The sequence below is a fragment of the Ambystoma mexicanum genome, chromosome 1q, assembly GCF_040938575.1.
Source record: "Ambystoma mexicanum isolate Mex_15411 chromosome 1q, UKY_AmexF1_1, whole genome shotgun sequence".
NCBI classification, from domain to species: Eukaryota; Metazoa; Chordata; class Amphibia; order Caudata; family Ambystomatidae; genus Ambystoma; species Ambystoma mexicanum.
The window spans coordinates 1118352276-1118377287 of NC_090922.1; the positions used below are offsets into that span (position 1 = coordinate 1118352276).

Sequence of the window (25012 nt, forward strand, 5' to 3'; positions counted from 1 at the left end):
GATCAATACCTTGGATACTGCCACCCAATTTAAATCGACAGTTCTTTTACCGACGCAAGCAAGGAAACTAAACTGCATACAGAACTACTTGAAAAAGTTTCCGAATAAATCACTAAGGAACATCTTTCTCAGAGCACGCCTCAATCTTCTAGAATTAAATGAGATCTTAGCTGTTAGAGGCCTCTCAAGTACGAATAAGTGCCGTTTCTGTAAGGGGAACGACCAGATTGAAACAATAAGACACTTGCTCTTGGTCTGTCTGGGAACTTTAACTATAAGAGCAAGGTACCTGAAGGCTCTTCTGGTGTCTGCACACATTCTTGAAGAAACTCTGTGGTGGGAAAGACTTATCAGCGGTGAAAAGACTGTATGGGTAATAGCGACTGCACAGATCTTGAAACAAATTTTAAGTGGGAGCAACCCATAGGTCCAATCCAGACTAGTCAGTTACCTGAGAAATCGTGAGGACAAACAGTTTCTGTTCCTGCTATGTTCATTTTAACATTCTGTTTTTCTGTTCTATGTTTTACTTGCAACAGTTATGTCTCTTTTTTGTTCTTGTAAAAATTGCTAATCCGATTAAATCAAGTAAATAAAAAAATATTTTAAAAAAGCCCTGAGTAACACCCTCTGAGGTCACCCTACATTTCAAAACTAGCAACATTAAAATGTACCCACATGTTAAGAAAAAAGCATATGAACCAAAAGAAAACAAAAAGTACAGCAAAATTCAGATTTTGAGAAAGTACTTACCCAACTGTATACAAAGAAATGAAACAATTTAAACAATTTAAACATTTCTCCTTCCCTCCCTACTGACATGTGTGCTGAGGCATGCATGGGCATTTTGAGTTTACCTGTGTACACTTCCATCTGACTGCCTTGCTGGCTCATACAGCCACTGTCTCTCTCTCCACCTCCGCTTCCCGGACTGTACCTGTCACATGGCCATCATGCAACCTACAAGACACCACCTAAGGAAGTGCCCCCGTCTGTGGGATTCCTGCTATGGGCATCTCTGCTCAGGCAGGGGTGAATGGTGTGAGCTTGCCTGAGCCTGCATCCATCTGGCTGTCTTTGCGGCTCGTTCGGCGAATTCCTTTGATTCCTGGATCCAGGTCCCCTAAATTCCTCCTCCTTTATTCCTTCCCTTCTTGGCCTCTGTTGCTTCCCGGATGTTTTTGCACTCGTTCCCCGAGTGCACTTCTCGCCATTTCCTGGACTTGTCCCAGACATCTGAATGTTCCCAGGAGACGGGACGCTGAACGCACGCTGGAACCCGAGGACCTACACACAGGGTTATACAAGACCCGAACTGTGCGAAAGAAGACTCCATCGAAGAACTCCAACAAACAACACAGACAGGTGAGAAGGGGGGAAACCTGTGACAGATTGAGACGCCAACAAACTGATACAGATACGGACATGGAGGCTGCAGTTCAAGACCTCATGCGCAGCATGCAGGAGTTAACAGAAGTTCAGAATCTCAAAGCCGAGAATGCCGCATTAAAACAACTAATCCTGCCACGTGATTCCGCGACCAAGGAAAGTGAATTGCTGGGCGGAGTAGTGGATAAATATGATGGCTCATCAAAGAACATTTGTGGCTTCCTTGATTCGTGTTTAGTACACTTTACCTTTAAGCCCTACTACTTCTCTACCCCCAGGGCAAAGGTGTGCTTTATGATTTTGCATCTTTCCGGGAATGCATTAACTTGGGCTACGCCCATAGTTAATTCTGTAGATGCCCTCCTGGATGATTATGATGGGTTCGTACGGGCTCTAAAGACCATGTTTGACCGCCCAGAACAGGTTTACAGTGCCCAAGAACGCCTACTGGATTTCCAACAAGGGTCCCAGGATATGCTTACCTATGTAACACGCTTTAAGCAACTGGCCAAGGAAGCAGACTGGTCCTCGGAGGCCTGCTTGACCCTTTTTCGAAGAGGACTGAATGAAGAGATAACAGACGAGCTAGTCAAGGTAGCTCACCCAGGTTCCTTCCAGGCTCATATGGACCTCTCTTTACAAATCCAGGAAGGGAAGGCGGAAAAGAAGAAGACTAAAATGCCTTACCAAAAGATCTCCATAGAACCTTCCTCTAGACCTGAGCCCTCTCCGGCCCCGACCACAGTCCCAAAACCCATCCAACTAGGAGCCTTCCGCTGACCCATATTCCCGCAAGAAAGGATGTGACGGATTCACACCGGGCTGTATATGTACTGTGCCTCTGATAAACATCTTGTGAGAGAATGTCCTTTAGCACCTCCACTGCGTTCGGGAAATGCCAGCTCCCGATCCTAGATGGAGCACAGCTTCGGGAGAGAGATGTTTGCTCCACATCTATTCCATCCTTGAACTCTCCTGGACAAAACAACCCTGTGATCTTGCAGGCCTTTCTATCGCCATCCAAGAAAGAAACTTACCACATTCTGGCATTAGTGGATTGTGGGGCCATGGGGATATTTATAGATCAGGATTGGGTCACTGCCCACCACATTCCATATGAAACTCGAGACATCATGCAACCTGTAGAGGCCATCAATGGAAGACCTCTCTCTTCAGGACCCATAACTCTGCAAACCAAAGAGATCCAGCTCTCGATAAACCATCATCGAGAGGTGATCAAATTTGACATCATAAAGTCTGCCCATTATCCAATGGTACTGGGTATGCCCTGGTTACAGAAGCACAACCCATACATCAACTGGGCGGCAGGATCCTTGTTTCTTGGTTCAGAACATTGTATGTCTCACTGTCTATCCCTGGATTCCTCGTCAAGATCCTCTGAAGGTACGCTGACAGACCAGCATGGCCCATTCACGGTCTCAAATATTATCCAGGTCCCCAGGGCCTATCAGGATTACACCGATTGTTTTCAACTGCCATAGTTCAGGCCCTACCCCCTCACAGACCTGAAGACTGCGCTATTGATACTGAATCCTCAGCAGTGATTCCCTTTGGAAGGATGTTCATTCTATCAGAACCAGAGAAAAGGGCCCTCCGAGAATACTTGGATACCAAACTAGAAAATGGCACCATACGACCATCCAAATCCCTGGCGGGAGCTTCGTTGTTTTTCGTTCCCAAGAAAGATACCAAGGAGCTTAGGCCTCGCCTTCATTATCGTAGTCTTAATCAATGCACCCTCAAGGACTGCTTCCCATTGCCCTTAATCTCGGATATCCTGGAAGCGGTGAGAGGAGCTGTAGTCTTCATGAAATTGGATCTCAGAGGTGCCTACCATCTGATCCATATAAAGGAAGGTGACGAATGGAAAACAGTCTTTAGAACACCCTTTGGTCACTTTGAAAACCTGGTTATGCCCTTTGGACTTGCCAATGCCCCAGCGGTCTTCCAACGTTTTATGGACCGGGTGTTTTCTCCGATATGCTGTTCGTCTTCGCCATAGTTTACCTGGACGATATACTGATATACTCCAAGGACCATCTTAAGCATGAAGAGCATGTTAAGGCAGTCTTATAGCAGCTACGTGAACATAAGCTCCTGGCTAAACCTGAGAAATGCCTTTTACGTGTCTCTACTGTTCACTATCTCGGATTTGTCCTTAGTCCAGAAGGAATTGGAATGGACCACTCAAAAGTAAATTCCATACTATCCTGGCCTGTTCCAACTACTGTGAAACAGATTCAATCCTTCCTCGGGCTTGCCAACATCTAACGGAAATTCATACTTTCCTTTTCGGAGATAGTACAACCGATCATTACATTGTTGAAGAAGGATACTCCCTTTCTCTGGACAGCAGCCCAAGATGAAGTGTTCCAAAGATTGAAGTCGGTGTTTACACAAGCCCCCATCCTGGCTCAACCTGACATTGATCAACCTTTCCTAGTAGAGACGGATGCCTCCAACTACGCCATCGGAGCAGTCCTAAAACAGGAATTCGAGGACAAGTTAGAACACCCCATCGCTTATCTCTCGCGAACCCTAACTCCTAGCGAGACCCATTATTCTGTTCTGGAAAAGGAACTATTAGCCATCCGTTAAGCCTTCACAGAGCGGTGCCATCTACTCCTGGGAGCAAAATATCCTGTTCAGGTCTGTACGGACCATCGGAATCTTCAGGTTCTACAATCCCTGGAATGTAGGAATAGCCGTCAAGCCCATTGGGCCTTCTTCTTTGCCCAGTACCAGTTCCAAATCCATCATGTTCCTGGAACACACAATATAATTGCTGACGCCTTATCCCGACGTCCCGACTAAGAAACTCTTGAAGATCGATCCTTCCCAAAGATGTATCCCCACACAATATTTGTAGCCCAAGCAATCAGCCTCCTGGAAGACCTTCGGATTCAAACCCTCTGGGATCTGGAAGGAATTTACTGGGAAGAATCGATGGAATCTTAAAACAAAGGACGGGTATTTGTTCAAGTATAATGGCCTGGTCATCCCCACACAGAGATTTTGACGAAGGATTACAAGCCTCTGTCATGATACCCTTCATTCAGGACATGGTGGCATCATCAACACTCTCCGTTTAATACAAAGACAGTTTTGGTGGCCAAAAATGAAAGTTGACATCCAGCAGTACATCCAAACCTGTGCAGTCTGCAATCAAAACAAGCATGATAACAAGAGACCGTTGGGTCTCCTACTCCAACCAATGCTACCAACAAGACCCTGGGAATTCATCTCTACAGACTTTATTGTAGAATTACCACCTTCCAGGGGATACACAACTATCATGGTTACCATTGAGTTATTCACTCACATGGCTCATTTTACACCCTTGTATAAACTACCATCTTCCTCAGAACTCGCTGGAATCTTCCTGGAACACATATTCCGACTTCATGGACTCCCTACCAAGATCATATCAGACAGAGGACCTGAATACATATCTCAATTCTGGAAACACTTATGCCATATACTAGGAATCCAATCTGCCCTCTCCTCAGGTTATCATCCACAGACCAACGGAGCTACTGAACGTGTGAACCAAACCCTGGAGCAGTATCTAAGTTGTTTCACCACCAAGGTCCAGGACAATTGGTCACTCTTAATACCTTCAGCTGAATTTGCCTACAACAACTCGGATCACTCGGCTGTCAAGACCAGCCCTTTCTTCTGCAGCCAAGGATTCCACCCTTCGGTTCTACCATCCATTCTCCCACATCCTACACCAGTTCCTACAGTCGACTCCTGGATTGAAACCCTCATCAACGTACACAAGGAAGCCAAAGAACACCTCGAAAGGGCCCGAACTAACACCAAGCTCTATGCGGACTCCAAAAGAAGACCAGGGCCATCCTATGCAGTGGGTGATAAGGTCTGGCTATCCTCGAAACTACTGCCTCGACAATTACGACCAAATAAGTTGGCTCCCCGGTACTATGGCCCTTTTTCCATAAAGGAAATCATTAACCCAGTGGCCTTCCGACTCAAACTACCAGACTCCTTGAAGAGGATCCACCCAGTGTTTCACACTTCTCTATTGAAACCATACGTCCAGACCTCCCGGACTGCCCGAAGGTCTACCCCTGTGGTTGTCGATGATCAGCTAGAATACGAAGTGTCCAGAATATGTGACTCCAGGTACAGACGTGGTCAGCTACAGTATCTGGTTGAGTGGAAAGGGTACCCTCCCAGTGAACGCACCTGGGAACCAGTCTCAAACCTAAATGCCCCCAGACTACTCCAAAGGTACCACCTTATAAACCCGGGCAAACCCAGAGGAACAGGCCTTCGGAGGAGGCACGCTGTCATGAACCATCGGATGCGTCCTTTCTGGACTTCCTGGTCCCTGACCCATAGGGGCTTGCACTCAGCAGTACTCCCAACATGGCCACAGAACGAGGAACACTGTTTACCAGTTTCCGCGTCATATGCACTACGTTCTATAAAGCTTACATGCCCCTGCGGCCCTGCGCGTCTCAACGCTACCGCTTGCAGTGGCTAGACGTGGGCTGCCGTAGTTCGTACTACAAATTCCTTTGATTCCTGGTTCCCGGTCCCCTAAATTTCTTCTCCTTCATTCCTTCCCTTCTTGTCCTCTGTTGCTTCTCGGATCTCCTTGCACTCGTTCCCCGAGTGCACTCCTCGCCGTTTCCTGGACTTTTACCGAACATCTGAATGTTCCCAGGAGACGGGACGCTGAACGCATGCTGGATCCCGAGGACCTACGCACGGGGTTATACAAGACCCGAACTCTGGGAAAGAAGACTCCATCGAAGAACTCCAACAGGTTACTAGGGGGGAAACCTGTGACACTCTGTTCTTCTTTCCACTCTCTCATCTTTAGGGTCGCCCGGCTCTGTTCTTCTGTGGTTTTGTTCCTATCTTATCAATCACAGCTATTAAGTTTCTTGGGCTTGCCAGCAATCCTTCAATCTTCCTCTCCAATTTGGAGTCCCTCCAGACTTTGTCCTGCATCATCTTCTCTTCTCTCTTTGCGATTGTCTCCTATTTTAATCTTTCATTTAATTTCTACACTTACGATACCCTGATTCGTCTCTCCTTTTCTTCTTTCTCTGACTATTTTCAGTCTTTGCTTGTCTTTTTGTTGTCCAGTTTTGGATGGCAACTCATTCTTCCCATCTTAATTCCTATAAAACTGAGGTTTATTTTTCCTGCTTCTTTCCTCCTCCCTCCTGCCTATCATTTCTTTCTTTTCCTCCTTCCCTCTCCTCTTCCTCTTTTTCTTTCCACATTTCTAATACAGCTCGTTCTTTCTGTTTTCATCTTTATAATGTTCCTATATCTCCTATCCCAATTTCAAGTTCTTCTCGCAGTTTCTAAACCTCCTTGTGCCCATTTCGCTTTTCCACTTTCTCCCTATTGGCTGTTAATTCATTGGAACTTGCTGCCTCTTCCTATTCGATCTGTATCATCCTATCCTACTTTTGGCTTGTGTCTGAAGCAATACTTCATTTCCCTCTATCTGCAGTAATAGTTTAACCTTATTGTAAGTGCTGTTATTACCTATTAATGTACTGTTTAACACAGCTCTTTCACAAATGCGCTATTTAGATTTACCATACAATAAATTCAATACAAATTACTAATCAACAACACAGATAGAGTAGGGCAGGGCACCAATAAACAAAACTTTTTCTATTTATTGTTATTGCTTAAAAATGAAAACCTTAAATTTGACAAAAATGCATTACAAAATCCCAGCATTATATAAAACGTCCCAATAACAAGTTCCTAATTTCACAATTTAAAATTCAATTCATGCAGCTCAAAAATATTGTATAAGTGAATATAAAAAGAACAATTTAGATGACAAACAAATACGTAATTATTCAAGCAAAGCAGTGCTTATTGGGTCACCATTAAAATTCCACACAATAAAATCTATTTCAATTAATGAATGAAGTGCCGCAAAACACCAGCCGTACTTATTGGTTGAGACCATAATGTGTTGGCATACTATTGCACTTGATAGTGTCCTAAGATGTTTAAAATAGAACATTCACCATTCAGTTAAAGCCAGTGTGAGAAACGTAGGAGTATTCTCCCATGTAGACCCCGGAAATCCTCTATTCAGGTTGCCAGGGGAGGGCAATCGCTCATGGATCCCAACCCTGGCGGTGGACGAGCGACGGAGGATCACCTGTTTAGGGGAAACCAGGGTTGTTCTCGTGGGAGTATCCCAGGTAAGACGCAGTATTGCAACGGGATGAAAGGCAAGGAGGAGGAAGTCCCAGAAGCCTTTGTTGGATATTCAGGTACCAGGTACCCTAATACAAGAAGGAGGTGGAAGTATCATATTAGAACTGAAACAGACAAGGAGAAGGGCCATATAAGACAAATACATAGTCTTAACCTCAACCCCTATTTATCTTCCCCTGGTTTAGGCCATAGAGGAAATCAACCCAGGTATATTCAGACGGGTGTTAGGAAAGATTTCATTTTATGTGTAATTTTCCTTCCAATTGTACACCCCCAAACTTTTTGCTGCTGTTTAAACACCTTAGTCTGACTTTGCCAGGGGAGCACAGCCTTCGGTTGCACTCCTCTGGGCTTTTTTTATGGGGAAACTGACATACCCTCAAGACAGTCAGTGCTGGGAGACTTTGTTTCTCTCAGTCCTTTTCCAATGTTGCAACTTTTCTGCAACATGTAACAAGTGCACAATGTACCTTACAGTACAGTGCACTTGGGTCTCATAGTCATTTTCAAAGACCCAAGATACTCTCTTAGGACTTTTTGGGAGATGTGCAGATGTGTCATGGACAGGGCTGGTGGCAGCTTATCTTTCATATCATTTTAACCCTTTCCTGCCATTTAAACTGTGTTAACCGCATTTGTCACGAATAGGTGGCCTGGCTCCAAAATGGCCATGCCACGAGGTTCTTTGTCCTGTCCTTTGGCCATCTTGCCCCTTTGCCTTCCCCAGGTCGAGCCAACCCGGGTCTGTCCTTATTTGGTCATGCAGTTTCCCGGCAAAATGCCAAGCTTTCGCTGGCTTCTGCATGCCTTAGGTGTGTGCCTGATGTTGAAGGGGACTAAAGACTATTTGCACTGCCTGTTTTCCTTCCCCTCTAGGTTATGAACATATTTCGTAACTTTAACCCGTTAGACCCCTATGGTCTTGTATATATCTTGTATTGATTGTGTTGTGTTGGTTTGATAGTGTTGCTGTGATTCTTTTACTGTGTGTTGAGTTACAAAGGCCTTGCAATAAATGTGTTTATATTTTTGATATATACACCTGTCTGGGAGTAATTTGTAAGTGTCCTTGCTCTGTGTGCTCATTGAGGTCCTTCAGTCACCCTTACCCCTCCTGAGACTTAGTCTTGACCGCAGGCCATAGCTACCTTGATTGGTCTGGCTTGTCCAGAGGTTACCTTGTTCCAAGAAACTAGGCTGGCCTTCTGAACATATGCCCACCAGGTCAGAGTTTAGAAATCCGTCTTAACAACGGGTCCAGTGGGCTCCCCTCTTTCCTCTGTCAATCACCTTGTAAGGATTTGGCCCCAAAACATCATTTTCCACCTTGCCCTGTCTTCCCCTCCCTGTTTCGAACATGCAATGGGACGAGGAAGAGGCGACCGAGAGCCATGAAGATTACCCATAGGAACAACATGGAGATACCAAGAAAGGCCTTCTACATACCACCATTAGGCTGTCCCATTAATAGAGTCAGGCAAGGTCAGGACTACTACTGTGCACACCTTACTCCACTTGACTCTCCCCTACAATATAAAATGTGGTTCTGTCAGAAGCAGAGAGCGAGCTGGGGATGCTGACTGGACCAGAGGAGCCGAGGAGCAGGGAGCTGAAGGAAGAGAAGCCTGGAGTATCCAGAGGAGAACGGCATGCCGAGAAGCTGGCCCAGTGTTTGTGAGGGGCTGCAGCGTGGCTAGGGAGCCGTGTCTCCAGGCAGCCAGAGCGTGGCAGCCTGTATCCTGCTGGTAGTGTTCAGAGAAGTGCTCATTCCCTTGGTACATGTTCTGGTCTCAAAGGTGTCTGAGGGGCACGTGGTGAGACCCTGACCTCGACCCAATGCATCCAGGAGAGGCTGCTCGCCAGCGCTGCGCTACCCAGTGAGTTTTGTGAAAGTGAAGAGAGAAACCAGGAGCTTGCCGGTGCCTGGAGCGGTAGTGGAAACAGACAAGATTTGCAAGCGGCATGAGGGTAAAGAAAGCAGAAAGCAAGTGAGAAAGCAAAGAGAGCGCGAAGCAAGAGAGAAAGCATCAAGAAAGATGCGCTAGTGGCACGGAAGTAAAGAGAGATAAGAGGAAAGTCAACTATAAAGAATATAAAGCAAGACAAGAGTACAAGTGACATGAAAACAAGAAAAGGGTGCAAGCGACCCGAAAGCAAGAAAAGGGTGAAAGCGACCGGAAAGTAGGAAAAGAGGGCAAGCGACCGGAAAGCAAAAAGGAAAAGGCGCAAGTGTGCACGGCAAAATGAGACATGTGCAAGAGGCGCAACCAAAATGAAAGCAAAGCAAGAAGAAGGTGCAAGTATGCACGATAAAACAGGAAGAGTGTAAAAGAAATACAGATAAAGAAAAAGGGGTGCAAACGGCACCTGTAAGGAGAAGCTAAGAGGAAGACAAGCACAGAAAAGAAGAAGAAGGGCTAAATATCAAAGTGGTCGCGCTTAGGAGGAGCAAAGAGCCTGGCATTCTCGAAAGTCTCTGAGTCTACCCCATGAAAGGATTATGTGTGAAAGAAACTGTATAAAAGGAAAAGGCACATCACTGAATACTTATTTTGAAACAGAGAGGTCTAAGCATGGGGAAGAGAACCCAGAGAGGCCTAGCAAAACAGAATACTTGTTTTCAAACAGAGAGGCCTAAGCTTGGGGAAGGGAACCCTGAGAAGCCTAGCAAAGCTGAATACTTATTTTGAAACAGAGATGCCTAAGGTCGGGGACTGGAACCCTGAGAAGCCTAAGAGGAACTGTGTTATATTTTGTTTTGTGTGAAACCTGGAAGAATTGACGCTTGGGAAGGGAATCCCAAGGAACCAGAGACATTGAAGGTTGTGTGAAAGTATTGCAAGAACCCTGTGTAGAAGGTTTAACAAACAACCCTTTTGATTGTCCAAATGTGAGTGACATTGACTGAACTACACCTGGTGAGAAGACCATCTGAAACCAGCCTTGGTTCATCTTTCCTTTTGAGCCACTATTTTTCCTTTAAAAAAAGACTTCCTATCACATTTTTGTCAAAGAGTGAGGGCAAGCATAGGTTTAGACACAGACGGATTTTGGTTTTGGACTTTCAGACATTGACGGCCTTAAGAAACATCAGTTGAGGGAACAATCCCTGTAGAGTTAGGGCCAGTTAGGCATTACACAAATGGCGGAACTTCATTAAATAAAGGTTTTGGAAACAGTTATCTTTGAGTCTGTGTCTCTCTTGATACCATGCATGTCTCACAATTGACATTCAACTAACAAATGAAACTGTGTCTCAATCAACCCCTCCATTTGGCATAATCTAGAAACTCTTTGATCCCGCCCCACCTTTTCCCTAGCCCCCAAAATCTCTGTAGTTAGCAAAAGGTTTAAGCCTTAATCGTAACAGTTGGGATCGCCAAAAGGCACTGATGAATTGGATCAGGTAATGGGGTATAGTGCCCAATGGTCTTTTATCAATCTGAACGGCTACATATACGCAGCGTTTGAAAACATATTCAACAGTATGTTCCTAATCCAGTTCCCACAGCCACTTCTTTGCTTTATGTGGAAAAACATACTTCTGCTCTGCGGTTACATTATATATTGCGATAATCCCATAGCAGCGTGCCACCCATCTGTTAAATGGCTCACAATTCTTACTATCCATTAGCAGTTTCAGTTCCCACCATATTGTTCTCTCTTCGACTAAGACTATTTTTTATAACATTGTCAAGTCTTTCCAGAGTACACGGATCTCTAGTTTGAATTGCTGCTGAAAGCAAGTCCTGTCTATTTAACCTCACTCGTATAGAGGTGCTAAAATGCAGGGCAATGGTCATGTGCAGCAGCCCCGCGGGGCACCCCCACACCTGTAATTTAGATCAGAGCCTATCCCTATCAATACTGTCAAAAGCCATGGAGAAGTCAATAAAAGCAATGTACATAGGTTCAGACTTCTCCATGGCTTCACTTTTATGCTAACCCAGAATAATACTGTTGCTATTAGTTCCTGTACCCTTCAAAAAGCCAGTTTGATAAAGGTCCAATCTCTTAGCCATCTTTTCCCAGGCTAGCAAGTCACGGAGTAGAAGGGGGAAATATTTGAGGGGGCTTCCAACAGGGCTATGGGACTATAATTAGATGGGTTCGCTCGAGGAAACCTTTTTATGGATAGGAACTGTTATTCAATTGGACCAGGAATCGTGAATCTTCTTGGTCGGGAGGACGCTACTAAACATTGCCAGCAAGATATTCACCTAAAGATCTGCATTGCCTTTCAGGACCATATTGTACAGGCCATCAGGCCCCAAAGCCCTGGAGGTCTTCCTGCATACGATCAGAAACCAAATACATTCATAGTCACGATCAAGGACCCAGGAGCCCTCCATAAGGATGGGGAACTTAGGTTGATCACTGCTTCCATCATATATATTTCTGAAGTGCTCTGCCCAATTATATTCTGGAATCAGGTTTACTTGTGTGTAGAATTGGGGCTTGATACAGTCATTAATTAGTCACCCAAATTCCCTAATGTCTTTGCTGAGCAATAGTTGGATAATTTTCTGCAAATCCTTAATCTACTGTTTGTGTTTATGCCCGTGGATCCAATTTTTCATAGATTCTTTTCAATAAAACATTATACGGGACACTTTACACTCAACAATACATAAAAATCATCACCACGATACATATTAAGCAAAACTCTATTAAAATTCCTTAAATTGTGGCTATTGCAGACTGGGCGGTTTCTTCCTTGATTTAAATCCAGTTCCACTGGATATAGCATTGGGTCCACCACTTGAGTCCTTATCCTCCATTTCATGTAAAGCGGATGATGGTCACTAATCATAGTCAGTACAATAGTCAAAGACACAGTGTTTATAAAGATTTCCTCAGAAACTAAGAAATAGTTCAACACATTAGATTGTGATTCTCTAAACCAAGTACAGTGGGCGGGGTCATCCCCCGCCATGTTACTATTTACAATACAAAATCCCCACGCGTCCATAAGAGCCAACCAGGCACTACCACATTTTGGCACACCATTATCACACACACGCTGACCAACACCGCTTGAACCACTATTTTTCCTTTAAGAAAACCCCACATCACATTTTTGTCAGAGTGAGGGCAAGCATAGGACTAGACAGAGACTAATTTTGGTTTTGGACTTTCAGACATCGACGGTCCTTAGAAACATCAGTTGAGGGAACAATTCCTTTAGAGTCAGGGCCAGTTAGGCATAACACCAATGGCAGAACTTTATTAAATAAAGGTTTTGGAAATAGTTATATATTTTTTCTTTTCAATATAGCATTTTATTATGTTTTTTACAACATGTGTTAAAACAGAGGACTCAGGGCAACAATTAATAGACACAGTGCATCATTCAGGAAATAACATTATACATAACGTGTTCATTAATACATTTCGTTGACAGGAGGCAGGGATACATTAATACTGGTGGGTTCTAGTGCATGGTTTTAAGTTCAGTGTGACTGTAGAGGTGGGGTTGTGCTGGATATTCTTTACATTTTGTGAATGAACATAGCAATGCGATTTCAGAAATGGACGAAGACCATTTTTTCTTTTCTGATAAATCTGTGCTCGTCATTCGGACTGTGGCCATATTGATATGGGGCATTGCATACCTATATTCCTATGCCCGATTGTGGCTGCCATTTTCCGCAAGGATTTACTAGTTGACATTAGCATTTCTAGTGAAAAAAAACATAGTGATATGTTCAGATTACCCTCTGAGCTGTAAAGAGCTACTGATTGCACTTTGTCTGATTGAATATAATTTATTGATATATATTATTTATTTGTATTTTTTGGGAAAATATGCATTTTAGTTGCCTCAAACTGCTAGTGGGGGCTTGAGAGAAAGTTAAGGCTAAGGATTGCTCTTGACCATCACTTGGAAGATCACTGTGTTATTCAAATGTATGTGAAAGTCCCAATACGAGAGAGGGTGAAGCCCACAAGATCCTAGCATTTGCCCTATTATCAGTGTTGAGGACTAATCTTAGGTGTGTGACCAGCACGGTGACTGGTGGGTACAAAGATGCATAGGAGGCTATGCATTTTGGGTTAGATGAAACCAGAAATGTGCCTTTCGATTTCTACAGAATATTAAACTGGGCAATATGGATCTCAGATGTGCCAGGATTGTGTGCAAAATGGTAGAGTCCTGTACATAGGGAGATGTGCCCTTGAATCGTTCACGTCTATTTGGGTGGATGAAGAGGACATTCAGATACCTCGATGGCTAGTAGCCCGTCGGTAAGTATCTCAGAGTGAAGACAAGTAGTGCCCGGTGAACTAAGTTTGGGTTATACATTGTGATCTTTCTTTCTGTCATGAGAGAAGGCATGACTATTGGAGCCGGTATGATATGGTCATATCACGAAAAGCAGAAAGTCAGCCAGTCAAACGTTGGTAGTCTGTGGAGCTTCAATTAGTCATTGTAGAAATTACTGCATAGATGGCAATGCACCAATAATCGAGACTGCACACTATCAGAGGCACAACATGCAACCCTGAAGCCCTGGATGGCCGGCACTGCTCAAGTGCCCCCCCCCCCCCCCAGCTCTGTCCAAAGCCCATGTCTGTCTCAGGGCAGTACCAGGGACCCGAAGCACATTTTTCACAGGGGCATATTGTGTAATGCCATTGGACGTTACCACAATGAAATGCATTTGCAATATGGTAGGGGTAATGCAGGAAGAGCGATCCCCTTTCTTGGTGACTGCTTTCACCTACGGCGTGAAGGAGGCATTGCAAAAAATGTAAAATAGCTTTTTTGAATACTCTACTGCTCTTTTAAAATTTGAGTTACTATAATGTGTAATTATGTATTTTTTAACTGTATTTGAATGCTCTTGTTTTTGTGCAAAATGCCGTAACACCTACTGGTTGCATCCGTCCTTTGTAGAATGTAATAATGTAATGCATTAAAATAAAATGGTAATAACACTCGGTTTTCTCTTGGACTCACCATTTGCTGCTCTGCATAAAAGCACGACCTGGGAGGACGAACTCTTCATTTGGTGTGTCTGGTTTCCACGAAGACAGATTGCCTTTGAAGCTGAATGGAATGCAAAATCAGACGGAAGGAGAAAAAATGTCTCACATGCTGAAGGAGAAGACAGAACAGTTCAAGATTAAAGTAATGCACTCATTTCATTATGGGGCATAGATTAATGTGTGTCTAATAGCTAAGGGGGCCTTCATTTCGCCTTGAAACTCCAATATACGAGATTGACACGAACACACACATGCACGCGCTCCGATTGAAGGTTTGTTCTAAGTGATAATAAGTTACTGTTTTAAAAAAACATACACTGGTTGAAATATGTGTTCCGATGTTTTACTGATGCTAAACTTTTCTGTGCACCTTAAGGGACCCTTAAAACACGTACAAAGTGTTGGGGACATTGTGTACGAGGGGGCTCTTGTGTTTTCCCACAGTGTACCTCTGTGGCCCAAGGAGACCAGAACAGCTTTTAGGTAACCCAAAGGTCCCTCCATAATGAAATAGTACCGGCGTCATAGTCACAAGGCAGGTTGACTAGAATTACAGGGTGAAGTCCTGAAGTCTAGTCAGCATTTACCAAGAATATATCCTTGCTCTTCTCCGTTTCCTCCCCCATTCCACCACACTAAGAACTATTACTAGCTTCTTCAGATTTTCCAAATATTGTAGTGCTAGCCTGTTAGTTTGGTTCTTTCCATTTTGTAGCACTGTAAATAACAAATGTTACGATTAACTAGGTTATTGGTACACATTTTATTGACCTGAAAAGTTCAACCCTGAGACCTCAAATAGTGAACATAGAGCATTGAGCTGCCTGACTGCTACTTCCTTACTTCAGGCGTGTGTTGCAGACTGCATCTCTGCCATTCCACACTACTCATTCCAGTCACTTTTTAAAGTGTTCATCTTAGCGACCAGGATCCTTTCTTACCTCTCATGGTCCACATCCATTTCCCACTTCTGTCACTCAGCCGAATGGGCCTCGTTGTACAGTAGTGTATCCTGGTTTAATAATCTATTCATGGCATTCCCATCACCATCTGTACCCCAGTGGATCCTTAAGTTTACAAACCAACCACTGCTACACCACACCTATGGCACACGCCCTTCAGAGCCCTGGTTTTCCTCTGAATGTGCTCATCTGGAGCTTTGCCGCTGACACGAAAGGAAATGGCGTCTCCACTATTGTCCTTCAACCAAATCTGCTTATTGTGAGGCCACTTGTGTGTATCATCTGGCAATTTATTAGGCTAATCGCCTCTATTTTTCTAATCAGATTGAGACTGCTCTTAATCACCCTAAAGAGCTTTTTTGAAATAGTTTAATCTGTTGCTCATGTTACTAATTCGAACTTAGTCCCACCTTCTCAAGCTCTTTGTGATTCTCCATCAGCTCTTTTTGTAAATAAGATCGATCTTATTCGAAAGAAAGTTTCTCTCTCCACGTTAAACTCTTTGGTTCCTTTAAGGCCTGGTCCTGTCTCCATATCAACTCCATCTTATTCTTGGTCTACTTTTCCAGTATTTTAGCAGGCTACTAATAAAGTAAAATCAGCGTCCCCTTTAGATCCCATTTCTCTATCAATAATCATATCCATTATGCTCGCAATTGCCTCTTTGGTGACAAACGTAGTAAATCGTTGATTTTCATCCTGCTACTGAAGAAGTCATCCCGTGACCCCTTGCCCCCTGTTAATTATCGCCCTATTTCCCTTCTTCCGTTTTTCATGAAGCTGTTAGGAACTCTTATGACTCCTCTTTTAAGTTCTTATCTTGAAGATTTTGTTTTTTTTAAATCTCTTTCAATCAGGTTTCCATCCCGGCCATGATAAAGAGACCGTTTTGGTCTCAGTTGTTGATGATCTCACCCAGCCTTTCAGACCTGCTTTCTCTGATCTACCAGCAGTGTTCGATTCCATCTCATCGACCATGTCATCCTGGTTGATAGATTAGCTGGCGTATCAGGCACTTTTCTGATCATGATTTAGTTGTTTTTTTAGTCGATCGTTCCTAGTCTCTTTCTTTATCTCCTTTTTGTTCTTCCTCTCTTCCGATAATTTAATTTGTGGGATCCCTCAGGGCTCTGCTCTTTCCCCGATATGGTTTAATGCATATGTCCAACGTTCAGCAAGCTTATCCAGTTCCACGGTTTCCGCTGTTACATCTATGTGGATGATAGATGGTGGTTCCTCTCAATCTTGCCCAATCTGAGGTTGCCGTCAGGTTTAAGACCTGCCTGAGGGTTCTTTGGGACTGGATGATCCAGAACTGACTTAAACTATATGGTGAGAAAACCTTGGTTCTGTTGATTGGCCCTGCTTCAGCGGTCTCTTTTTGGACCTCTGATATTTGCCCTCCCACCCGGGTCCTTTTCCGCAGCCGGTTCCTGTAGTAAAAAACATAGTCGTCAAAATCTCAGCCTCCTTATCTATGGCAGATCAAATTAGTTCAGTCTGCAAATCGGGTCACTTTAAACTCAAGGTTTTGCAGAAGATGTTCCCACTTCTCTCACCCCATTTACGAGTTCCTGTGGTAGCCTCAGCTGTATTTGACCTATTGGACTATTGCAATGCTCTTTTCTTGGCCCAATCTGCTTACCTTATAAATTGTTTACAGGTATTGCAGAATTCAGCAGCCAGGGCTTTCTCTGGGCTTTCCTCATTTGATCACATTTCGACCATTCTCTCCAACCTTCACTGTCTCCCAGTTGACCAACGGGCTAAATTTGAGTCACTGTACATTGTGCACCGTGATTTTTATGGTCTTGGAGCTGAGTACTTACAGAGTAAATGTCAGTGTTACATCCCTAATAGATCCCTATGCTCTGCATCTAACTTGTTGCTCCAAGCTCCTAGATTCCTTCGTTCCAGGACTGGTGGCCATGCCTTTTCTGTCATCGCTCCTCAGCTCTGGAATAAGCTTCCTCTCAATCTCCGAGCCATTAAAGACCATCTGCTCTTCCAATGTCATTTAAAGACTCTGTTGTTCTAATTGCAGTTATATAATCTGGTCTCTTATTGTGTGTAGTTTCGGAGCGCATGATGCCCTTGGTGTATGCTGCGCTATATAAATGTTATTAACATATCATAACATAACATGGCCCCCTTGCTAGATTCAGATAATTCTCGCTCTTCCTTCTCACTGCTATACCAGAACAATGCTCTTCCGGAGCTACAATGTTGAACCCTGCTACACACATTTTACCTGGCCCAGAAATGCAAGTCCTCTTAATCAATGACATCCTCCACCAACACACCCAGACAAATACAACTCCCCTGTCATCCACATGCACCAAAAAATGTCTGCAAGTTATCCAATTGCCCTCTGATAATATTCTCCCACCTTCATGGTTCTTGAGTGGTCTGAGGATCATCGGACAAACTTAGAACATACTATATTACCTTGTGTTGCCTACACTCTCCATCACCAACAACTGGTTTCTATAAGATTACACCACTGTTGACCAATGGTACTGTAGTTTGTGTATTTATAGTGCTTTTCCTAGAGATGTCATTGAAAGATATGCACATACAAATGATAGCATATATCTGAAGGATAAACTAAGAGCAAGGGGAGATCATGAAAAGAATGCAATCATATAGACCCTTTCTCCCTCCTTCCCTCCTACTCTCTAGCCACCCTCCATGGGACCCCTCACCTTCTTGTGAGGCTAAAAACCTTGATGCCATCTTCGACTCCTCTCTCTCCTTCTCTCCTCACATCGTGGACCTTGCCAAGAAGGCCCACTTTCAGCTGCACCTCCTCAGATGCATTCTCTCTTTCCTCACCTTCTCCCAGAAACTCAATGTCTCCAGAGTTCTGGTCCTCTTTAGGCTGGACTACTGCAACAGCCTCTTCTTAAATCTGCCTGTATCCGCCCTGTTCCCCCTTCAACTAATCCAGAATAGGACTGCAAGATTTATCCTTGGCCTCAAACCCAGGGACTTCATCTCTTCAGCCCTAAAATCTCTCTGCTGGCTCCAGTTGGCTGCGAGGATCAAGTTCAAGACCATATGCATCACCCACAAGGCTTTCTGGGGCCTGGGACCCCGCTACATCCAACTCTATTCCCCTATATACCTCCCTGCTAGCGTCCTTCAGTATTCTAGCTCCAGCTCTCTGCAGATAAGACGCTTCTCCAAGCAGAGAGTGTGGGTGGGGGGCGTAGATCTCTCTCTTCCGCAGGTGCCACCCTCTGGAATGGCCTCCCTAACCCTCTCAGGCTTGAGCCAGATCTCCTTAAGTTCTGGAAACTTCTCAAGACCCTTCTTTTTTCCTTTTCCTTCCCTCTCCCCCTCCCCTGCTAATGCCGCCCTCTGCCACTTTGACTGGCTGCCTGGTCCCTTCTGAGTCCTACTGGGCACCAGGCCCTCCTCGCCTCATCTACCCCAGCACCCATGTCTCCCTTACCCCCCATAACCTGCACTTGCCCTTCCGGCTCCCTTCCCCTGACTAGCCTGGCAGGTAGTGCATCCATACCAAGTCTGTTCCTCCCTCTACTGAGTCTGGTCCACCCCCTTCCTCGCACTTAGCATGTGGGCCTCACTCCCTGCAATCCCTGCATCCACTGCCCACTCGGCCTCCACTTAGTACCCAACTAGCCCATGGTGCCTTTCTTCCCCTCCCCGCCCCTCCCCGCACCTGTATGCCTCCTCTGTGCCTACACTTTCCTTCCCACCCTAGCATTGTTCCTTCCCCCTCTCCCCCAACTCCACATGCACTTCTTGTTACTGCACTTGAACGATCTGAATGACACAAGGCATAGTAGGACCGCTTTTGTTATTTTTCTTCCCTGTCCCCCCAACCCCTTTTTTGTCTTGTGGCACCTTGAAACACTGTTTGCTGTACAGGCGCTTTATAAATACTCAATATATAAATAAATAGATAACAGGCCTGGTGTTGCGATAAGTACTATACACAGGAGCTGCTGAGAAGCATTGTTCTTGATATTGATTGAATGGCTGGTTCTCAGCCCAATGGCAGCCAAATGTACAAACTAGGCGTAATGACACGTTAGGCCCACTTTTCCTCAATTCACGCATCACCATTTACCCACCTCTACGGGGGCACATCCCCTCCCCTTGACTCTCCTTGGGGACTCCATATCAAGTTCTCTGGGACCTCTGCAGGAACCATTATGTTATTGGAGGTGTCCCAGGTTCCCACTATTCCAGCAGTGCATATATGGAATACAGCGTGACGTCCTCCATCCATGTAAAGGAAACAGTATCTCAGTAACATTTTTAAGTTCTTTAATTTAAAAATGTATTTAAAACCCAAAAAAGAAATATATTGGAAAAGGAGGAAGGGGAAACAGAAAAATAACAATAAGTGGAGAGGTTTTGGGGTCCCACGTTTTGTAAAACAAAACAACACTACTTTCAAAAATCAGTGCCTTTACTCAGATGCAAAGACCGCCATCAGTCTTAGAACAGATGTGAGAGCTAACTACAGCCTCTTCTCGCAACCTCAGCAGGACTCTCTCCTTGAAACACAGGTAAGAGTCTTTGTCAAGAACTCTCACATGTGTCTCTCTCTCGAAGAGCCCATACCATAAACTGGCTGCCACAAACCCTAACACGTGGACAAACAGAGCAGATACTGCCATTCACTAATCCATGGATCATGGAAGCATGGGCCTAGTGAACACTGTCCTCCATGTGATCACCAACTGGCTGCACCCAACCTACTTATTTCCCCACCCTCCTTAGACCTCAAGGCACCCCTGCCTACCTTTCCTTTCAGGGGGTGCAGCTGTGGTACAGCAGCCAACCCAGAAGCTTTCATTTGTTTCCAGAGACTATCTTCTGCTTTGACAGTTTCAACCTCAGGTCTTCCTGTTCATGTCACCTTTCTCCCAGATGATGCTGCGATGGATAGCCTCGGCCGTTTTGCTGTTCATGAATTCAAGGTTCAGACCAAGGACCCTGACTCCCAGATGATGCTTTGATGGATAGCCTCGGCCTTCTTTCTGTTCATGAATTCAAGGTTCAGACCAAGGACCCTGACTCCCAGATGATGCTGCGATGGATAGCCTCGGCCTTTTTACTGTTCATGAATTCAAGGTTCAGACCAAGGACCCTGACTCCCAGATGATGCTTTGATGGATAGCCTCGGCATTCTTTCTGTTCATGAATTCAAGGTTCAGACCAAGGACCCTGACTCCCAGATGATGCTTTGATGGATAGCCTCGGCCTTCTTTCTGTTCATGAATTCAAGGTTCAGACCAAGGACCCTGACTCCCAGATGATGCTGCGATGGATAGCCTCGGCCTTTTTACTGTTCATGAATTCAAGGTTCAGACCAAGGACCCTGACTCCCAGATGATGCTTTGATGGATAGCCTCGGCATTCTTTCTGTTCATGAATTCAAGGTTCAGACCAAGGACCCTGACTCCCAGATGATGCTTTGATGGATAGCCTCGGCCTTCTTTCTGTTCATGAATTCAAGGTTCAGACCAAGGACCCTGACTCCCAGATGATGCTTTGATGGATAGCCTCGGCCGTCTTGCTGTTCATGAATTCAAGGTTCAGACCAAGGACCCTGACTCCCAGATGATGCTGCGATGGATAGCCTTGGCCTTCTTACTGTTCATGAATTCAAAGTTCAGACCAAGGACCCTGACTCCCAGATGATGCTTTGATGGATAACCTCGGCCTTCTTACTGTTCATGAATTCAAGGTTCAGACCAAGGACCCTGACTCCCAGATGATGCTGCAATGGATAACCTCGGCCTTCTTACTGTTCATGAATTCAAGGTTCAGACCAAGGACCCTGACTCCCAGATGATGCTTTGATGGATAGCCTCGGCCTTCTTGCTGTTCATGAATTCAAGGTTCAGACCAAGGACTCTGACTCCCAGATGATGCTTTGATGGATAACCTCGGCCTTCTTACTGTTCATGAATTCAAGGTTCAGACCAAGGACCCTGACTCCAAGATGATGCTTTGATGGATAGCCTTGGCCGTCTTGCTGTTCATGAATTCAAGGTTCAGCCCAAGGACTCTGACTCCTAGATGATGCTGTAATGGATAACCTCGGCCTTCTTACTGTTCATGAATTCAAGGTTCAGACCAAGGACCCTGACTCCCAGATGATGCTTTGATGGATAGCCTCGGCCGTCTTGCTGTTCATGAATTCAAGGTTCAAACCAAGGACCCTGAATCCAGATGATGCTGCGATGGATAACCTCAGCCTTCTTGCTGTTCATGAATTCATGGTTCAGACCAAGGACCCTGACTCCCAGATGATGCTGCAATGGATAACCTCGGCCTTCTTACTGTTCATGAATTCAAGGTTCAGACCAAGGACCCTGACTCCCAGATGATGCTGCAATGGATAACCTCGGCCTTCTTACTGTTCATGAATTCAAGGTTCAGACCAAGGACCCTGACTCCCAGATGATGCTGCGATGGATAGCCTCGGCCTTCTTACTGTTCATGAATTCAAGGTTCAGACCAAGGACCCTGACTCCCAGATGATGCTTTGATGGATAGCCTCGGACTTCTTGCTGTTCATGAATTCAAAGTTCAGACCAAGGACCCTGACTCCAAGATGATGCTGCAATGGATAACATCGGCCGTCTTACTGTTCATGAATTCAAGGACCCTGACTCCCAGATGATGCCGCGATGGATAACATCGGCCTTTTTACTGTTCATGAATTCAAGGACCCTGACTCCCAGATGATGCTGCGATGGATAGCTTCGGCCTTCTTGCTGTTCATGAATTCAAGGTTCAGACCAAGGACCCTGAGTAAAGAGATTTGACCGTGTCCAATGGTGGAATGAAAAGCTCCTTAAACCATATGATAGGCCTGCTGAGCCCAGTGGCCTTAATCATAAAGAACAAACCACAATTTCTGTAACTTTATTAGGCACTTATAAAGATAAGCTGCCACGCTTGCCATTTATTTTTACGCTATAACCAGATGCTTCCTCATCAGTCGCTCTATGATGTGGGATTTCCATGCTATGACTTCTTGAGGCCTTGCTTATCCCTTACTGTGACTGATCATTGTCTCCAAGTGAGCTAGTGGATATTCATGTCAGAATGGCCCAACAACGTAGCCCTGTTGCTTGTCACCTGGAGCAGCATACATGGTGAAATCATCTGTGCTTCCATCCAGAAACAGATAGGGGATGAACGCTCCTAGAAATGCCCAGATTCTTTAGTGACAATTCGTCATACGTAAATGAAGTTTCAGAGCTACAACAACCAGTCGCATTGGGACGGTCGGATGCACAGAAAAGTGCATGAAATGGCTTTCTGTGCTTTTCTTCTGCTCCCGCCCATTTACATGATGGCGGGCCATGGCGAATGACTGGGAAGTCCTGGGGGTCCATGCGAAACTCCTGACTGGGCTCCTAATGCCGGCCGGGTTCTCCATTGGGATTGCATGCAAGCATAATTCAGTACTTTCTTCCAATGATTTGCTTACCAGGAGTCTGCAGGACCAATCTTTTGAAATGAGAGGAGCAGTGATAGTAGTTGACGTGTTTGGGATGGCGGCTACCACTGCAGATCACTTTTGTGCATTTCCACAGATTCGCGGCGTGCTCTGGAGAAACCCCTAGTCTCCTTGCCTTTCACTCCATGCATGCATGCAGTGACTCCCTGTTCCATCTCTGACATGTCGGCTGCTCGCTTACGCTGTGATTTACCTCTAAGATTTGGCTGCATGGATGTGTTTTTATGCAGTTGGTACAGACAGTTGAAGGACACCTAATAAAAACTGCAAAATGCTGAATAGATACATGTTGCTAGTAATTTTCAAGTGACCTTTACAAAATAAGCATCACTCAATTAATAAAGGGCTTTAGACTGTGTGCATCGTAGGGGTGCACGTTCCGATGCCCTCCCCCACTAGCCTGAAAGAGAGCAATTTCAAATGCACGAAATGGAAAACATTCCCCGGCGCCTATTTAGAACCGGCAGCAGGGGTGCAGAATGCACAAAAGGGTCATATCTGACCCGTTGACGCTCTCGGACATTTTATTTAATGTGGACATCGGTGTCGTGGACCACTGCTGTCCCCATTGCATTTCTAAACATCAAACAAGGAAAGAAATGCTTTAAAAAAAACAAAAACATTTTGCTATCGCAGGCCATTTCAGGGAAATGCACTCTCACCACTCACATCGGAGACGACAGCGTATGTATAATACACGAATGTCTGGCGGCTTGCCAGACACCAATGCACCTAAGAGGAGGCCTGTCAGGGCTTAATTTATGCTAGTACAAATCCCTCGAAAAATGCCGAGGTCGCCTTTATGACTACCACAACCTGTGCATTTCCCAGAATCATGCAATCCCTTCCCGTGCTACTTTGACTTGTAAAATCATGTTTGTCTGGACCCAATGTTTATGTACCATAACTGGTATGCCGCTTTCGAGGGATGTTACCGAGAGGCCCACGATAGATCTACTCATGCACAAACCAGTCCAATGTATTCGCATCCATCATAGATTTGAAATGGACTCTGATAGCCACCACGAGGGTCACAGTATCTTTCTTGCTTTTTGAATTCCAAATAAAATGTGTATATTTTCTGTTGTAGGTGGACGTATTTTATAAATGTTTGCCTTTTCCGGATCAGTACCTGGTAACCCAATTTTTGTAATTGTGTGCATTTGTTTGCAGTGCTGTGGAGTTTTTGCAACCAATTGAATGCACTATAGCGTGTTCTGCTGTGGACTAGATTTCAACGTCTTTCTTTTTCAGAACAAAAAATGACCTTAGGAAATGTTCATATAGAGAATCACAACAAAGCATCATCAAACAAATAATCCTATAGAAAACTATAAAAGAACAGTTCACAGAAGCAATGAATGTATGGACATAACGCTCTTATATGAATGCATTCAGGGCCGGCACAATAATTGTTCGTACTGGGTCACTCTCTACTGGTGAAAGAACGCCGCGTGGCATGTATACTTACACATTTCCACTGGCCAGGGAACCCACTGCTCAGCAATCCTGGCAGTAGGTTGCCTAAGCACACCACATGATGGCAGGTGACACACAGCAAGAGAAGCCGTGCTGCACCAACCCACGCCAAAGGCCCAAGACCCTTTTGGGATCACGGCAGACCAGAGAGGAGGGTTGGGGAGGCAGAGTATGGGCTGAGGAACACTTGTGTACAGGCGACTTGAAACACGTGTGTATAGGCTTGTTATGTATGACCTATCATATATAATATGCAGCCAAAAAGGAAGAGAAATGGGCGCCGATGAAACATGAAAAAAGCCTGAAAATTTGACATGACATAAGCCCACCAACGTTAATCGGCCAAGAGTCACATAGACCTGAATTTTTCCCAGCAAGTTGATCAATGGCTCCATTAATAGTCACTGATCCCAACCCTTTGCAT

General features: G+C 44.9%; 1 protein-coding gene across 1 annotated transcript in view; it reads left to right on the forward strand.

The window, feature by feature from the left end:
• The window catches only part of AKNAD1 (AKNA domain containing 1), an 869453-nt gene that overhangs the window by 121840 nt on the left and 722601 nt on the right, over positions 1-25012 (forward strand). The window contains exon 4 of the mRNA XM_069641860.1: positions 14625-14773. Within this exon, the coding sequence (XP_069497961.1) occupies positions 14625-14773 (149 nt within the window). The remainder of the gene's footprint in view (positions 1-14624; positions 14774-25012) is intronic.